Source organism: Synchiropus splendidus, chromosome 6 (assembly GCF_027744825.2).
Source record: "Synchiropus splendidus isolate RoL2022-P1 chromosome 6, RoL_Sspl_1.0, whole genome shotgun sequence".
NCBI lineage: Eukaryota > Metazoa > Chordata > Actinopteri > Syngnathiformes > Callionymidae > Synchiropus > Synchiropus splendidus.
This window is the reverse complement of record NC_071339.1, coordinates 130348-149283: the sequence shown is the minus strand read 5'-3', so window position 1 is coordinate 149283 and position 18936 is coordinate 130348. Positions and strand designations below refer to the sequence as shown.

Here is an 18936-nt window from a genome sequence, read left to right as displayed (position 1 = left end):
TCTGCTTCCTCTCCTCTCAAACCTCATGTCCTCCTTCACCACCTCCATCATGTGGCCTTCCTCTCCACCTTCTGCCTGCCAGTTCCAACATCTCTTCCTCTACCAATGTACTGGAAAACAATTGATAAAGTCTAAGACCTTTCCCTGCCTACTCTGCAAATATTTCACAATGCAACATGTGGTACCAAGTAGCTAAAAGAAAATCTCAGTCAACTAAAGTGTATTAAACAGAATATGAAAGCTGTTCCCTTACTTGTATGTCTTTTGACTAAAAGCTGTTTCTGCTCATGACCTTTCCTACACATCTATCAGGAGCCACTTTTAAACAGTTTCAGTCGTTTCAGCAGTTAAAGCAGCAAAAGACAACCATCAAGGTTAATGGAGGTGATAGAGAAGGACATGAAGAAAGGACAGTGCTAGACAGGCTAAGCTGACTTGCTGTGGCAACCCTCCATGCTGAAAGCAAAAGAAGAAGGACGACGGATAAGACTGCACACCGCAAGCGGGTCGACTCAACCTGCTCGACCCACTTCCATCGTGGACTTGTTTTAGCCTTTGAAGTTTGAAGTCAAGGCCAAGGAGAAATCCAAGGGTTTCACATTGGGCTCATGTATATATCCACTACATTCCACCCAGTAATACGCCACAGGAATCAATGCGAAAAGTAAGGGTTGGGGGTATCAGACACACGTCCACCAAACACACACACTTATTGAGTATGAGAATAAAAATTCCAAAATGTTGAGGACAAAAAAAAAAAAAAGGAAAGCCAGTACAGTACAATCGGAGACAGGGAACATGAACATGAGTCAGTGAGTGAGTGAAAGCAGTGCGTCTTCGGTGATGGAGAGTTGAGATCTCCAGTGCCAAACAGGCCAGAACCAAGCATACAATAGGAAGTGACTTCATGCAGCCCCGATTCTCACCGCTCCAATGCTCTCACTAGTCAGATCGACACGTAGGGAGCAGTGATGCCACTACACTCAGGCCGGGCCGGACAGCGCCGAGCAAGTGACAATGTCTAGGCTTGTTATAATGATCGCCGAAACCTATGTCTACCTACTATGACATGCCAAAACATCCCCAAAAATATGTCGGAAAATGTCGTCAACATCCTAGGAAGCACAGCTTTACCAAGTCGAAACTCTGACTTACAATGACCTTGCAAGTTTCACCAGCTACCTCAGTAAGATTCATGCTGTTCATGACCAGCCACATTGTGACTTCTTCACCCAGTATTATTGCCTCACATTCCTTTCTTACAAAAACAAATCCAGGGCAGTAAAAATCCATGTGATTTCAATGACTGGAAGGAGCAAAATCTGTCGGAGCTCCTAAAACACTGGTCACTGGTCATGTGACAACAACGCACCACTTCTGAGTCAGTCCATTTCCAATCAACCCCGAACCTTTCTTTGTTTCGGACCGATTCTGTTTACAAACAGACGATCAGACCCTAATACATAAGTGCTCGCGATTGGCTCAAACAAGAATAATGAACGGCAAAAACATCGAGCACAGAAGCCTTCCACGTGATAAGGAAAAAAACAACATTGTGGTGAAAAGAAATGACCAACTAGAGAGATAAGTGATGACATTAAAGTCCCTCCTCCCTCAAAAGCGTCTCTCTTCCGCTCCATCTCTGTGTCCTGGGTGGGTGTCCTCATGAAAAAAAAAGGTCTCTTAGCTTCCTCCCTCTGAACATCTGGAAATAATTGAGGCCTGTAGCAACCATAGCTGTGTTTTGTTTGGACACATCTCTGACACTTGTGTCTGGTTGTTTATGTGGGCAAGTGAGCAAAGGAAGGAAAGGAAACACCATGTAAGTGTGAGAGGGGCGAGTGAGCGTATGCGTGGGTGCATGCTCGCACTCGCATGTCGTCCAAGCTGAGGGGTGCGGAGCCAGCGCCTCTCAATCAACTTTAGCGTCAGCACTGGGTTTTACGCAGAGAACTTCAGGGATGCGAGTGGGAGGTTGGACTTACTTTACAGCTGCAGGGCCAGTGTATGACTCAACGATGGTTAGTGACATCTGAGTGCGCAAGGGTTGTTACCACACGACCAAACGCACATCGGGAGGAAACGCAGCTTTCATGAACCAAATGACATTTTCCCTTGTTTGTAATGACACAATTCCGAGTATAACCATCCTTTTTGCTGTAATACTTTGGTATGGATCCCGGCACACCATTTCTTTAAATATTCTCCAGAGCCCATGCACTAAATAAAGACAAATAACAATGGGAATTAGTTGTGGTGTGCGTCCAAGTCCAAGTGTATAAAACGTTTGGATCTGACAAAGGAATTCATGATTCAAGATTTATTGCACATTTACAGTGGTTGAATGACCAGTGTCCTATAGATCCTGTTGCTATCTGGTGACTAACTGGCTGTAGGTGGGAAGAAGAAAGATTCTTTGGACTGTGATGGTCAATCTTGCAGTATGAACTGGACACGGAAGGCAAAATTCCTACTGACAACCACAGTGAGAGTCGACTGTAATGACCACTAACACCAAGCACTAAACTGTCATGGCACTGCAGGGCGGCTGTGACTGTGTCAGGAGATCTACTCTGTATTTTTGGACTCATTAAACAGGTGTGGAGTCAAGGATTTCATAATAAGTGGAGTAAAAATTACACTTATTGTCAGTCCAGGTTTTACAGAATTAACTGTGAATATTTGCCAAGTTTTAGAGAAGAAAAGACTTTGCCAAAATATAGTTGCAGGCCACAAAACCTCCTGCTCTACAAAGAAGCCATTTATAGGGAAAACACACAAGCTCCCTCCTTCCAGAATAAAGTCCCCCAAAACCTACCGCCGACCGCATAAACAGTAGTTCTCAGGTTACAGCCGAGACGGAAATAGAAGCTGAGAACATGCAGCAGAGTAGAAGTGACGTAGGTTACGGTTTGGAGTGGTTACACACACCAGGACTCACATTCAGCAGCAAGCCTTTTGGAAAGACAAGAATAGAAGGAAGGAAGGAAGGAAGGAAGCCTCCTTTTCAATCCATATGATACCAGTCCATTTCAGACCGTAACTACTGTGTGTGATTGAACGCAGCTTTCAGAGACGACTCCATATCCAAGATATTCATCATCCAAGACAAGAGGCTGTCAAAAAGCCAGCCAAGACCTAGAAGGAAGCTCAGGCACTTTGGAAGGACGAAAGTGAGTCATGCTTTCTGTCCCTTCCTGGAAGTGCAACAGAGAATGGAGGGCAATAGGCGCAAAGACCATCAAAACCAGTCTGTCCATCCTCCAACAGGAGAGAAAAGAACCTACGGCAGACTTTACACAACTCCTGCTGATGGAAGAGGTGGATGAAGTAGGAAGAGAGAAATGACACAAAAGAACTGTGCTTTTAACATTTACACCTCCTGTTCTGTCTAGAACTTTTTTCTTTCTTCAATTAACTACTAAGTCTGAACTAACCTTTCCATCCCACCAAACGTCTTGTTGTCAGAGAGAGAAAATTTGGGCAGGAAAGGAAACCATCCCCCACCGTCCACTCAGCTCCGGCTGTCACATGTCTGAGGGGAGCCTCGAGGAAATCCACCCCGCTTCCATTTGTAGTTTTTGCTTTTTGTTTCACGGATGTTGGAGCATTTCACATATTCTGGTGACATTTGGTTTGTCCAACTGCTTTCCTATTTTAGCCTACAAGTTATCTTGAACAAGATTTGTATGAAATGTGTGAAACAGGACAAGGACCAAATGATTCCATTTTGATGCACTGAGCCTCACCGTTTGTGCTGTGGCTCGGAACGGACAAAGATTAAGATGAGATTTCAGACCACGTAATTCAGGGGTCACCAACACGGTCCCGCAAGGGAGTAGGGCACAGGCCGCTTAAAAAGAGCATTTACATTTTCATGCAATGACCATAGTACGTTTTTGTTCTGTTGTTATACCATCAGTAATTATTATGAAAACTCAGTATTTGAGAGGAATATCATTGATCACTTCGGGTCACACAGTGCATGCAAACATGACGGCAAGAAATGGGCAGGAACAGAGTTCAGAGCAAACTACCAAGATGTTTGCTTCGTGGAAAAAAAAAGATGATCTTTAAGTGAACACGACTGAGAGTGGGAACAACTGCTCAAACAGCTCTATGGATGCAGAAATCCAGTGCTACAGTAGGGCCATCGCTGCAGATGTTTTACTGTCTTAATGGCAGTGTGAACGTCATTCAGTCAGTCAAGCATGTGATGGAAACAGCGTCCAAGTCACTGCCTTTCACACTCGTCTTTGCAGCGCTCTTTCCTCAACCCCACGTTTTATAAACTTGAACTTTCTGCACAGCACAGTAATCGCACAACACAACCAACCAACGGCCAAGGAAGTCCTCATTTCCTCTTAACCTTTAAAAACAACCATCCGGTAAACAAGTCACAACAGTCACAAGCATGGGATACAATTACCTAACATTTATGAAGAAAGAAAAAAGACAAATAATTCACGTTTTCCCACAACATTACTTGAGAGACAATATCATAACAATACAATTATGATGAGCTTAAAAAGGTCAGTATAAGTTTGAACTAACAAATATTATTTTTGAATAGTTTGACTGTAATATATTTATACAGTGTTTCTTCCACTCAGTATATAAGCCATAATGCATGGCTTACCTCTGCAGCCTGAGTCTCTTGATGCAGCAGTGTCAGCCCAGTGAGGTCTTCAAGGAATGAATGAGACGAATTAAAAACCTTGGCGAGGAAGTCAAACCCTTCTTTCTCATAATGGTTGATGACCTGGAAGAAACAAGAAACTTCCTGTTGCAGAAATATTCACGTTGTGAAGGTGTGAACCAAAATGATACAAAAATTGTACCATCCACAGCAGGCTCAGAGCAGTATTAAGGGTGTTCTCTTCCACTACTTGAGTAACTCTATGAAAAAGCACACAGCGAGCGCAGAAGTCGGGAAGTAATAGTCAGCTCACACAAAGAAATGAAACAAATCAATAGTGATCCCAAGTGACTACCAAAGCCCAGCATGAAACCAGGACCTTTCGAGCTCTTCAGGCTAATGTCCCTCCAACTGTGAACCACGGCACTCACACACGATCTCTCAGCTCAAGTTAATCATGAATAAGTTGTTGTTGTATGGATGTTTGATGCATGGATTGAAATGAATATTCATTCATTCAACCAATACATAATTAGAAAGAAGAAGTACTTTTTAATTTTCATTTAGTGTATACAAAAACTCAATAGAATTTCGTTTGCAGATACGACCCTAAAATAGAGTGTGATTGTGATGAGGTTCTCATAAGTGGGTCAAAGGTCTGTGCCATCTTGTGATTTCACTGCAGGGTCCAAACACCAGTGTGCGGTGCACTGAAGCCTAGTGGTAGTGGTGATATCAGCCAACAACGAGGGATTTGTCAACAGTTTTTGAGGTTACATGGTACATGGAAACAAAGGAAGTCATTGTGGAAGCGATGACTCGGACTATCGTCTACTGTAAGAGGATGAAGTGTCTGAACATAAAGGACCAAAGATGAACACTCCTCTGTAATTTCAATGCAATGTAAAACTCTCTTGAGAAGGGCCAGCTGTACGACACATTTGTGTGTTCGGGTAAGCCGTGGCAGGCATTGATGCCTCCTCACCACTGTCTTGTGAACCTTTTTCCTCTGTTTTGATGGTGTTGGTATCAGCGCTTGCCATTTGCATACCTTCAAAAAACCACAAAGTCTCATTTCTGGGTCTTGTTTTGTGAAACACAGCTTGAATTTGATTCACTTAGGACTAGGTTTACATTTATTTAGCGGTGTAATTCTAGTGAACCAACTTCGTACAACAATGCATGTAGGTGCAGTATTTATGCATGTAGGTGTCTGTGCTTGTCTGCCGACTGCTTCAGTTTGGGACAACCCTTTGCAAAGGAGTTGCTGTCAAGTCTCTTGAAAGTGTTAGTTGGAGTAGTAAGTGAATAGTAGTCTTCTACTGTGCCAGCACAGCAGAGATTTACCCTCCACTCCATAGTTTTACTGACTAACTGACACAGGCAGAGTACGAGAACCAACACACAAACACACTAACATTGTGAAAAAAAAAAGCCCCAACACCACAGGAACCCCTCCAGCCCAGACAGGGGCTGAATTGTTTTGTTTCCATAGCGACCTGGCAGCACACAGCTGACTGCAGCACACAGAATTACAGGCACTCCCACGGACACACACTGTAGACATTAAAGGCACAAGCACATTTCACAGGGAGGAATAGACTCAGGGACACACTGGCCATGGCAGTTGTGGGGTCACAAGTGGGGAACATTGGAAAACGTAAGACAGCACTGAGGGGTGAAACTGACCAGAGAAATCACAACATTACTCTGCTTTTATTCAAGAAATTCTCTAAAAGGCACAGGTGAGGAAAACATGTGGGTGAGATGAACAGAATCCAAACTTTCACCGCTTCATAATCTTTGCCGCACATGTAATTCATTGTCTGACATTGCACAGGTTTACACGATGCCTCTGCAACACAAATGAACTCCCTGCTCGAACTGAATAATCTCATCAGCCGCAGACACATGACACCCCGAGGTGGGATAATAAGGTTTTGAGGAGCCATGATGGTGGAGACACTTGAAACTTTTAGGGTGCCTCTGTCCCTCCTCCCCTGGCGATTTGCCTCCTGCTAACCCCTCTGGGTTTCACATGAAGGTGATAAAGCTGCAGCTTAATGACCTCTTCATAGATACAAAGAGGGCTTTGAGAACAGAGGGCAAAAAACAGTGAAGCAGCCTCTCTACTCAGTACGACTCTTGCTCCCTGTGTTTGGAACCGCCCCCTTAAACAGAAATAAACATTTCCGGTATTAAACACATTCAAAATAAATGATTAAACCCAGATCAAGAGGTGGCTAATCACACAATGACTTTGTTTCCTGATGGGGCAGTTGACAAGAAGCAGGACTTTCCAACAACCCACCATCCAATGGTTCCATCCACATGCAGACACACACTCTGGGAACTGCTGCCTGATTGACAGCATATGCTTTTGAGTTGACTCAAGTCATCTAAAATGCCTATACTCTCTTAGTAGTTTTGGGATGATTGAAAACACAACATATCACAAACACATAAAGGTCGATTCACTTACAGTGGATGAGCAGGCTGTGCATTTGTCAAAGGCAAGGCTGGCAGGGAGCACGTTGTCAAACCGTGAGAGAAAACCACGGATCTGTGGAAGAAATGCTCATCATTAAAAAAAAGTGCAATGTGATAAGGCCAAATGCAGTCAGGAACATGACTTTTACATGAAAGCAAACTCGATCAGCGCGGACGACGAAAACAAATGCAAAGGACGCCCTCTGGTGGCACTGTGCAGGACATACGCTCAGCGATAAGTGACATGTCTGCAATGCAAATTAGTTTGCACTTGTAAATATGTAATACTTGATGCTAACGTTCACACTATTGTCCTTGACACACTGAAGAAAAGACACGTTGTTTTGTTTGACACGATGTAAAGTAGTCCCAAGGTCTGCGGTATGATTTGGAGAAAGAGAACACATCTGGCGCGACAGCTCTGAGACTCATGCCAAAGAGCTCTCGGAGGATCCGAGAGAAAGAATTGCTGCTCTACGTAGAGACGGCCTGAGCAGTTGGTTGAGGAGTAACATCTTGATTTGTAAGTAGAGTCTATAACAAGGGAATGGTGTATCAAAAAGAAACATTGTCATCGGACAATTTGAAGGCCTTCACTGACGTGTGTCATCATCGTGACACAAACACAATGTTGAGTGGGTGAGTCAGACAACTTCATGAAAAAGTGGACTAGAGAAAGAAAATGAGTTGAAAAGTCTGACTTAATAGGTCAAGAAAGGGTTTTAATTGAACACTTTTCTCATTTCTCAGCAGTATGAAAACACATTTGAAGGAAAATTCCAAACGTTGAATTTGAGACCGAATCGATTTTTTGGCTTGCATTGGGTTCTTCAGAGATGGTATACTTGCATGCCTTTCCCACTTTCTACTTTGGAAATGCCATGAGAAACTGTAGCACTGGGCAGACACAGACTGCCAGTGTGATGAATACTGATGATGATGCAAATGCTCAAGGTGAGAAACACAAAGATGTGAACCGTCTGGATTGCTAAGCAGCATCCATTTGTGCTGAGTCTGATATTAGGGATTTAGCAACCAATCTAATCCAATTTATTTATTCAGCACACTTTCCGCAACAAAGTTGACCAAAGTGCTGTACATTGAGTCGAGGGACAGAGGTGCACGTGCGGTGATAGACAAAATTACAAGAAGGTAAAAGAACTAGACAACAAAGAATGAGTCATTCAATAAAAGCCAGGCTAAAGAGATGCCATTTAAAAACAGGAAGATGCCTGTCGAATGTGCAAGGGTAGGTGATTCCATAGTTCAGGGGCCTGCCACTTTCACCTTGACTTCAGTCTGATTTTTTTCATTTTTAATGCTGACCCATATTTTGTTTTCAGACCAGCTGTTGACGGGTTTCCCAACAGCCACAACAGACAACAGACTTCAAAGAATTATAAAAAAAAAGAAAAACAACATGCATGCAATCTCGGTGGTCAGGTTGGACACAGGCAAAAGAAGTGGTGTTCGAAGAAATTGTCAGATAAAGCTCAGCGATCCAAATCTGAGTCTGACCTGATGGGGCACCAGGCCGAGGGACGTCGGCGGTTCATTCATTCTGTCATCACTGCTGCTCGCCACTGCATAGCCTCTGGATGAACAACACAAACACTTGCACACATTAAAAAGACACAAGAATCTTCCATTACTGCTTTGCTATCATACAATCAAACAATTATACAACGATATAAAAGAAAAGAAAAAAGTATTAATTAAAATAACAAAAGTAATAACAAAAAAAACAGAAACAGTTGATACCATTAAAATCCCATTAGATGACAGTTTTATGTCTGACAAAATGCAAACATCGAATATTGTGAAAAACAGTCAATAGTATATCCTGATCTAATAATCCATCCAGCAGTGAATAGCAGAGGCCCTTACCCTTCACTGTGTTGCAGAATGGACACCATCATCTCAACAGCCATAGCTCCAGCAATCATGGCCAAACCAGGTCTGCTTACTGTGCACTGCTGATCCAGGGTTCGATCCCTGGTGGACTGTTTGGGAGCAGTTGTGTAAAGGTCAGGAGCCTGTTCATATAATGTCATCACTTCCATTCCATGTAACTTTAGTTCATAAAATATTCTGGATTGATAGAGTCTCCCTCTATGAAGTACATCGACCCCTCAATGTATTGCATGTTTTCATTCTTTATACTGTAGTGTCACAGAACACAGAGAAAACTTTTGCTCTGCAAAAACAAGTTATGAAAACAGTTAAGACGCCTTTTACCAGCAAAGCTAGACAAACTACTGTATACGCTAGACACCCCACTTGTATTCAATGAAATGAAATGCCATATCTGTAACAAGATGTTTGTTTTTAATTTGCAACATCAGTTACCACGCTTCCACTTCCACTTTGCAAACTCTCTATTTTTAAACTGTTGCATCGTAACTAAATAGCGTAGCAAACAGGTGCTCATGCAGTCACTGTTTGCCGGAAAGCACATATTTAACTGCGTCATCTAACGTGATGAACATTCATGAATATTAATATTCCTTACATCTCCTGGAGCAACAACGTCATTACAGAAGTAGCACCCGAGCTTGTGTCCGGGGATATTGGAAAACAAAGACGAGCCAACAGCAGTAGGGACACATCCGGCTGGTGTCGAGGACGAAGAAGAGGCTGAAGAACAGGAGGGGGATGAGTCTCCCGCTGCGGTAACATCTGGAGTGGCAGTGGGTTTCTTCAGGCCGTGCCTCATCACAACGAACGTATCAAAGCCAAGCGCAGCATTCACCACCAGCTGCAGTGCAGAGCAACAAGTATTTAAAAAAAAAATGAGCACGACTAACGGTACGCAAGGCTTGTGAGGAAAACGAGTATGGCTCCCACGACATGTTTCAAAACGCAGTTGAAGGGCTAAGTTGTTCTGTGGGTTAAGTGTTAGAAAATTCAATTGAAGTCAAACCTGCTGCACGTTAGGAATTGATTCCCACATTGACGTGTGAATGACATAAATGACTTCCTTGCCAAGACATTACCTTTCTCTTGCTTGCAGCGATGACTGTAGGTAGCCAGCGGCTTTCCCGAGTGTCCATTAGCAGGAACACCACGTCGTGTTGGCAAATAAGCTTCTCGAGGTGCTCAGTGTCCCTCTGAGCCTGGGACAGAGTGGCTTGAGAGAAGTTCACAGGGTGGCCGGGCATTGGGATGCTCATATTGAAACCTTCTGCATGCTAGGAGACAAACAATGATGAAGAGAGGGTCACTCTTCGCTCACATTTCTGAGCAACTCTGAGTCCAGGCTGTGCAAAGGCATTAACAAATCTAGCTTGTGATGGATGAGAGGCTGGAGGCATTTCATTCTGTAGTAGTGAGCAGGTCCTTTGCATATGCTGCTCTCCATCTAAATGGCACACATCACCCAGACTGGACAGACACCAGAGTAAGTTTTGAGTGAATAATGCTGGTGTGTGGGGGACGACAGTGTGTTTCTACACCGTTAGAAGTCAAAAGGTATTCTTGTGTAAAAAGCAACTTAAACGTGATAAATATTGCTCCTGCTACTTTGGTGAACCTCCAGCTTCCTCGCCACCAACAGGTCTTCGATGCTATGTGCCAACAGTACTGTACAGTACTTTTAAGTAAAGGCAATAATGAATAAGTAATAACAATAACAATAAAGCCTTTTCTATTCGGCACTTTTTAGAATGCTGTTCACTAAGTGCCTTACAGGCCCAACAGCGAAGAGACCACAACGAGCCAGACCACAAAGATGATGACCAGTGAGCGAGAACTAAAGAAATGTTAGGAGGCAGTTACATAGATGCAAGACGCAGAGATTTAAAAGCGAGGGTGCACGTGTGTTTTGGATCTCCCCGGGCACACCATTCCAGAGTTGAGATTTTACCATGAAGCTGAAACGGCCCTTCAGGTGGGACAGTTGGGATTGCATTTAAGCTGCTCGAGAGGAAAGCATTTTGGTTTCTCTAGGGTACTTACTCAGCAGAAAACAACATCTTGTGCGATAAAGAGTGCAGAGAGCCCAACTGTCATCATGCTGATGAAATGTCACTCGATGAGTGATTATCTCTGAATATTTGCAAGGGACCTCACACTTTCTCTCATTCTGGGCCAACAGTAGTTGGCATAAAATCCATCTCAAATTTCATGCAAATTACATCAGGGCTCATCAGTCAGATGACGTCTTTGACCAAGGCGATTCGAGGGACAAGGCTGCTCTGGAGCAGATTTCATCCCTGTTTCAAGTCAAGTCAGTGATATACACAAGTTCTTGGAGGAGAATGAAAACACTTGGTGGAACCTCAGTATTAAAAAAAAACCAAACTGAAATAGGACACAACCAAGGATTGTGATTTTGTTTACCTGAAATCTCCTACTTCTCAGAAATGCATGACAGAAATATCAATAATGTATATGTATCAGCACGAAGCGGCTAATGACATCAATCTATTCTGTCTTCACAGAGCTGCCCTCAGAGGACCAAAGCTTGCTCCCAAACATATCCCTGCTGGGTTGTTTTAAGTACTTTAATAAGGTAGCAAAACAAAGTGGCGTCTTGATTTGGTTATAAATATTGAAAGCACAAACTTCACTGAGCCGACTGCTTGACTCTTCATTTTCTTCATGATTATGAAGACAGAACAATTCTTTCAAAAGGTTTGGTGAGGAAGCAAAAGGCTAAATTGCATTTCACCCATGACAAATCCGAGACCTGTAGCTTGCACAAGACTATACATGTACTTACCACACCAGGAAAGATTTTGACAAGACGGTCCACGGCTGCCAAGGCTTTGGACTTCCCTCCTCCGAGACAATCTTCAAACTCATAAAGCGGTTGCCGAACTGGATTAGAGTACGAAATCTTTGCGTTGTCAACAAAAGTGATGTTCCTGACTCCCCACCCCTGAAGAGCAATAAACAAATCAATCAATCTTTTGTTTGTATTACAGTAGTTTAGTCAGGTCAAAACACCAACTACTACAAAAACAAAGGCACTCATGTGACTTTAATTCATCTTTTGCCACAATGTCCAACATTTACGCACCATATTAGTGTACACACATCTTTACATGTAATACTTGCTAGTACAAATGTTCCGTTTTTAAAATGACATGCACTGACTGACTTGGTAGGCAGTCGGTGTAGCTATGTGTTTTTGTGGATGAAAATGTGCTTGTATAAGTACTCAAGGGATTACTTCCTAGGTTTACGATGCACATCCAGTGGGTTTAAACACCTGATCCCACTGGAGAGTAGGAAGCCCTTCCCTGGATGCCGAATCGTGGACAAGGTTAAAAGGTGGAGGCACAAGCCTTTTGTACAGTCAATTGTAATGGGGAATGAAAATTCCCTGCCTACAGTCAGAACTTGTCACCACTAGACGTGTAGTACTCGAGATCTGTCTTGGTCTCGAAACCGGCTCAAGACCACATTGCTATGGGCTCAGTCTCATCAGGAATACATTTTTCCTCGGGGTTGTCTCTGTCTGGGACTGGGCGGACTTGGCATTTCTATTCAAGACCGGTCCAGAGTGACAGTGCTCTTCTGTCTTCTTGTTCCGTTTTGTTTGATATTTATCAGGCGTCTCAAAGTGATCCACAAACGGGCCACAGAGGGAGCGGGTTTTTGTTGCAGCAAGTCAGGAGCATACTCAAACACCAATAGAGTGTTTGAAGACTGAATTGACAATTGTCAGGCTGGTGCTGCTTGTTTAGCTGACACCTGATTGATGAATCAATGTGTGCCTACACCCACTGCAGCTCTTTCTTGAATTTTGAACCCACCGATTGGAATATATTAGTGGGTTCAGGGGAAGGATGCAGTGACAGTAGCATCAGGTTGTGGCCTGTGTAACGGATCATATATATTTCTGCATTGATGGGTAGTGCCCCTGAAAACAGTGCACTGCTTTCCAAACAGCATTGTTCCAAACTAAGCATCTGTTGAAGTTGAAGAAACAGGCTTTCAACACTGGTGATCAACACGGAGCAAGGGTTGCTCAACAGCATCTGAGGAGAGCTTTGGAATGGGCCAGGAGGGAGTACAAATTGGGGCTCGAGAGGACACTGCAGAATAAGTGAGATACGGAGGGGCATGAGAGCCATTACTGGGTACAAGGAGAAGGGGTCGCACAGCTCCAGGTGGGGAGGACAAGGCGCATGGTTTGACTCTGTTTGCATATATGCATGTCCACCCCATGCATCCTCTATTGAGACTCAGAGGTCACAGTGCGGCTGGGGGACTGTGTATCAGGGGCTCTGATGAGCAGTACCATCGCTCTTTCTCTTTACACTCTACGTTGCTGACTTTGCTTATAGATACACAGCATGTCATGTCCAGAAGTACTCTGATGACACGGCTATTGTCGCGTGTGAGAAAGGTCAGTTGGTGGGGTAAAGTGTGTTATGCATAATAGGGCCATTTCACTTTTACTTATCTTACCATGAGGGTCCTGGCCACGTTGCATCCAAGAGTGCCAGCTCCCAGCAAAAGACATTTGGCATTTACAACCTTGTCCAAATCCAGGGATGGAACCAGCCTCCACCGCATCAGTTTCAGGTTGAGATCCACAGATGACTCTGCAAGCCTGGAAATATTCAGCCTTATCTGCATCATACGTAAAATTCAACCAGGCAGTGCTTAGTTGAACACATAAGCATCTTATAAAGCAACTGATACATCTCAAGGTGATGTATACTGGTTCACAAAGACAATGACACCATAGTGTTCTTCCCCCAGATCTGTGTTGTAGATGGCATTCGCACGTCACGTTTGCGAACAAAGCATTGCCAGGAATCTGATTTTCATGTGACGGATGTGCCGTCTGGTAGTGATGTTTAAAAATATCTCGTGGTGAATACCACTTACATATAAAGTGTAAAGATAGTGTCGCGTTTCTTCTTAGTCTTTTACCATCAGGGATTGCCAACACAAGTCAGCCCCCTCCGCTGCCTGAGTCTGGCCTCTCCAAACTCTCTTTTTTTCTGATATTGTCCTTTCTAGTCACTCCCAATGGCAACCTGAGCATCAACAACTCTGCCAAGTTGAATTGAGTATAAATCTCCAGGAAAAGAAATGTGAATACACGTGACTTTGTTCGTGATTATTGATGCAAGCAGTTAAAGAGTAAAACTGGTAGTGTACGGGATGGACAGACCGAGTATAAAGTCAAGTGTAGGGGAAACGGATCGAGGAAGAGAAATAACCAGCAACAACATGAAACATTGTTACTACCTTTTGGGATCCATGCATTCGCTGAGGTTGACCATTCTTGGTCCCATGGCACCCTTTGCATTCTTCTCCCAGCCAACGCTCTTCGGACACCCTGCAAGAACATGGAACAATACTTTAGAAAACATATTTCTTTCATAAAAAAGGACTATTTATTCATAAACGCACAAGCATTAGCTTGGATAAGCAGTCTGGGGAGCGGTGCCTCCTCTGAACCTTTCACTAGGATATTTTGTAGTTTTTATTCAGTTATTATTCCCATCCTACTATTTCACAAGGTAGTGTAATGGCTGTGTAATGACTAGGTTGGCTCATTGGCAAGACTACACATTCTTGTACTAAGACTGAAGAACAGACGTGATGTTTTCTTACCTGCGTTAATGGGAAGTTCAGGTAGTTTGACCTGAAAGATTAGGCTATGCTGAATGGAACGACTCCCCTGTAGAGTTCTGTCTCGGAAACACAGCACCTCCACTGTGTCCATCTTAAAGCACCTGATACAGACAAATGGAATGGGGGCAGCAGATCATACAATCAGACATGTAGACATTTGAAGTATCAGCTGTAATAACAAGCACTTTGAAACAACTAAAGGTCATGCACTGAGGTGACAGGATTGCTTTTCCGTTGTTAAAAGAACGTTGGAATGAAATTGTTTCTGACAGTTATAGTCATACAGAGAGCTCTACTTAACTGCAGAGTGTACGTTTGAAGTGCCACTGCAACCATGTATTCTAATAGACACTCTTTTTCAGAATCAGCTTTATTGCCATGGTCAGTGAGGAGGATCCCACCAGCTAGGAAAGAGCTTTGGAATAACGTGCAATGAACAAAAACAAAATAATAATCATTCAAATAAAATAAAAGTACAGATGCTCATAGAAATCCAAAACTGCATCAGGTTCAACATGATTTACGATTGAAGTTGTCAATCAACCAGGTGTGTATTTTACTGTACAAGTGACGCGTGAAAGCCAGCACCCAGGAGGACTTGTGTTCATGTTTGCTGTTTTGAACGTGCTTATCATACAAGCAACTCTCAATACATTCAGTGCGAGTCCTTTTCACACATAGCCGTGGACGCAGCAGAGATCGACAGCCAGGGCTGGAGCCAATGTCTATTGAATATCCAAGGCAACCATGGTGTAAGCAAGTTTTTACAGCGTTTTGCATGAAGATAATAACTAAACTTGTGTATTATTAGTCTTTCATTTTTTTACCCAATTTATTTTCCTGAATTTGTGCATGGTTTTTTTCAAAACAATCACAATAGAGGTCAGTACCGCTGGTGTGCCATGAGGACCAGTAGATTTCTCAGAGGCCAGCCAGGATGTTGGGGGAGCGTGCAAGGGTCATACACACCCACAATAACCTGAACACCAAATAGGAATAAAATGATCAACCTTGATGCATTCATTATGAGAAACAATTGAATTTAGCATTTGCTTCACCTTATCTCTAGCGAAAGTGCCCCACTCATCGAATGAGGCCATTCTGACACCGTCGTCTGTGTATGTCAGAAGGAAATACGGCACAGCAGAGGTAGCCCTTCTGGCACAAAGGCCATCGTATGCTTCCTGAAGGGCTGTGATCTAATTTACACGTAACATCAATTTAGTCACAGACAAATTTAAGATACATACAAAATGGATCGCTGCTCAATAATAATAACAGGACAGATTTATTTAATTGGTTCCAAGCTTACAAATACAGATTTCTAAATGACATGACAAAATATTTTTAAATGCATAAAAAATGTCAGATTTCCACCTGTTTTTCAGAGAAGACTTGCTCTATGACCATTGGCTGCCGCACGATTTTGATTCCCTCTGGGAAGCAAAGTGCAGGGAAGCAAAACCAATAGTAGAAGTGGTATTTCTTTAAATCCTAAGAAACACATGCAAATAGAAAGGCAATGTACTGTCTGCGAATCAACTTCAGCTTTAATGCTCATACTTACTGCAAATGTCAGCAGAATGAATCTGCAGAGGACAGAAGGGTCTTTCAGGGCAGAGCCAGACTGAATTAATTCCCACATCTGTAACACACACAATATATAATAACAACAGACATCTGACTAATCAACTTCACTCATTTGATCAATTCAAGAAATAGTATGGAAACTGTTTTCAAAAATGAGAGGACTTGTCTTCAGCGTCACTCACCTGCTCAGCCTCCTTCTCCAACAGACCTTTCTTATCTGTGGTCTTAAATGCATCAAGTGTGTTGGTGTTGTACAGCTTTCCCATGACTGGACAACAACGAACAGGCGTCGCACCATCCCTAAGGACAAATGTTACAAATTAGTTGAAGTATTTCTACGTTTTGTGATAAAGAGCACCATGTAGCAGTAATAAAGCATGACATTTAAAAGCTCTTTCTGTAACGAGCCAAGGCAGTAAGAATAACTGGTCCAAAACATTCCCATTTCAGGGTGTTAACAGGGCTGTCTTGTTCACTTTCACAAACTGTCTGCTATAACAATGGCACTATAGTCGTACTGCAGTTTCTCAAGCATCTAGTGTTATTTGTCCTTAACCATTCACAAGCTAAAATGTTGACAATGCTCTCGATCATTTTCCACATAAGCTGCTTTTTTGTCACGAGTCATATGGAGCATCCCGAAGCCTTTATACTGATGGTGTGCATTCACTCACACATCAAACGCACTGAACTCCAAAGTCAGACGGGTTGGTAAACCAACTGGGTCCCCTATTAAACAAAACAATATGAGACAGAAGAATTACTTCAGTGACAATGCAGGGGGCATTTAACTCTCTCATGTTGAGCAGAGCAATTCATCGTCAGCAACAAATTATCGAAATGTCAGCCACAAAAACAAACCCACAATGACTGTATTCTTTCGTTAATATGGGCAAAAAACATGATCACAATCAAACTCATGATAAAAACATTTTCATTTTGTTACACGTGTTAGACACACAACACCCTCTCATGAAAGCCCAATCCTTCTATGATGAAACTTAATCATCGACTTTGTCTCCAACATCACCATTTGTTTGTAGGTAAGTGAGATGAGGAAATCGTTGTTTCACATCTGTCAAAGAACCCTGTCGTGTTCGTAACATGACAGACTGCTCAGTCAGTTTCAGTTAGGGGTTAAATTGAGCAGCGATGGCAGAGATCCTGTTATCGGTGGAAAATAAAGTTACTGCCCTGCTCTTCCTTTCTTTGTTCTGCCCAAGGCAGAGATGTTGAAAACTTTATGTATCTCTGAAATGCAAACACTAAAAATGCTATTTTGATGAGATGCTATTCTCCCTATTGGTGTGTGAAAATAATTGAAAAAAAAAACATGCACAAACTGGGTTCTTTTAAAGACTGACTTTGAAGTGGCTGAAGAAAATGGAGCTCTGAGGCAGTCAGGTGACATCAGAGATTTAAAACAGTTAGCATACAGTAAAAGGATGTGTTTCGGACACAGATAATTTCATCATGAAGCTTACCATTATAGTAGTATCCTTTGATGCATTTAGGACTCTCATCCAACCTGTAGTCATTGAGTTTCTTTTGGGTAAGTTGATGCCAGAATCCAGCCTCCAATGCACTACTGAAAGGGGCAAACTGAAGCCTGGCGTCTTCTTCAACTGAGGAGGACCCTGCTTCATTGCTGTCGCCAGACATTGTGACTTGGTTGTCCTCCCAGTGAGATCTAACTTGAACTGTAAAATAACGGCTGCAAGACTGAGAACATGAAATACTTGTACAGGACATGACTAACAACAAGCCATTCAGGAGAGGCACGTGTGCACCGAGCTGTTCTCAGGAAGTATGGTAGACAATTCACTCATGGGTAACAGCCTGCACTCGCTCCGTCCTTATTAGCATTATTCCGTACAATATACATAACCAGTACTTGATAAGTAGTCACTCAGCCTAGAGTTGTAAATACGGAGAGGAGCGTTAGAGGCTTGAATATGAGCAGAATGACATAAACCAAAACAGCGCAAGTCAGACCACCGTAAACTTGCATGACACTGAAAACAGATTAACAGGATTAACCAACGGCATATCGCACAAATCAAATGATGCCTAATAGACGGCCAAAGAAAAGGAGGTTCTCAACACAAACTCACCAGAAGGGACTTCCTGGTTGACCGCTCCAGCACGGAAGACGTCAACAGCGCAAAGGACTCTGGGTAGCTGTCAAGGCACCCCAGTTAGCTTAGCTTAGCTTAGCTACAATCGTCTTCACACTTTACGGAGCCTTGAGCATCGAGTAAAATACGAAGAGCCAGAATAGAAGCAAGAACGCACACACGATAATGCATGAGAAGACTGACAAAGATTTATAGACGCCGTTCCTTCTCATTCCGTCGGGAAGGCTGGCTGCACACATTAGTTGCAGTCACAGCAGACCACCGACTGAGTGATGTGGAGGCGGACCAAAGACCATCTCAGCTTTGTGATGCAAACGAACTGAGCACAAGGGTTTGCTCGCGGTTCAATGCAATATTTGCCGGTACATCCGAGAATTCGAACGAGTCATGCACACAGCGTTCACGGCGTTGATGCCAGTGTCAAGGCACCGTCTCACAATTACCGGAAAACCTGTCGGAGGATCTGGGTCCAGCCGA

At 43.1% G+C, this 18936-nt stretch overlaps 1 protein-coding gene across 4 annotated transcripts in view; it reads right to left on the bottom strand.

Moving 5' to 3' along the window:
- The window catches only part of atg7 (ATG7 autophagy related 7 homolog (S. cerevisiae)), a 24075-nt gene extending 5139 nt beyond the window's left edge, over nt 1–18936 (bottom strand). The window contains exons 1-18 of one of the 4 annotated variants that reach the window (XM_053866957.1): nt 18436–18936; nt 17806–18021; nt 16996–17050; nt 16504–16621; nt 16299–16376; nt 16109–16225; nt 15790–15930; nt 15622–15710; nt 14711–14832; nt 14342–14432; nt 13550–13694; nt 11853–12011; nt 10126–10320; nt 9642–9887; nt 9017–9132; nt 8648–8723; nt 7122–7202; nt 4640–4762 (exon numbers count right to left, since the gene is read on the bottom strand). In XM_053866957.1, the coding sequence (XP_053722932.1) occupies nt 4640–4762; nt 7122–7202; nt 8648–8723; nt 9017–9132; nt 9642–9887; nt 10126–10320; nt 11853–12011; nt 13550–13694; nt 14342–14432; nt 14711–14832; nt 15622–15710; nt 15790–15930; nt 16109–16225; nt 16299–16376; nt 16504–16621; nt 16996–17050; nt 17806–17983 (2130 nt within the window). In that variant the 5' untranslated portion in view covers nt 17984–18021; nt 18436–18936. Of the gene's footprint in view, nt 1–4639; nt 4763–7121; nt 7203–8647; nt 8724–9016; nt 9133–9641; nt 9888–10125; nt 10321–11852; nt 12012–13549; nt 13695–14341; nt 14433–14710; nt 14833–15621; nt 15711–15789; nt 15931–16108; nt 16226–16298; nt 16377–16503; nt 16622–16995; nt 17051–17805 lie in introns of those variants that run through there. The other 3 variants (XM_053866956.1, XM_053866958.1, XM_053866960.1) reach the window with 3 other exon arrangements.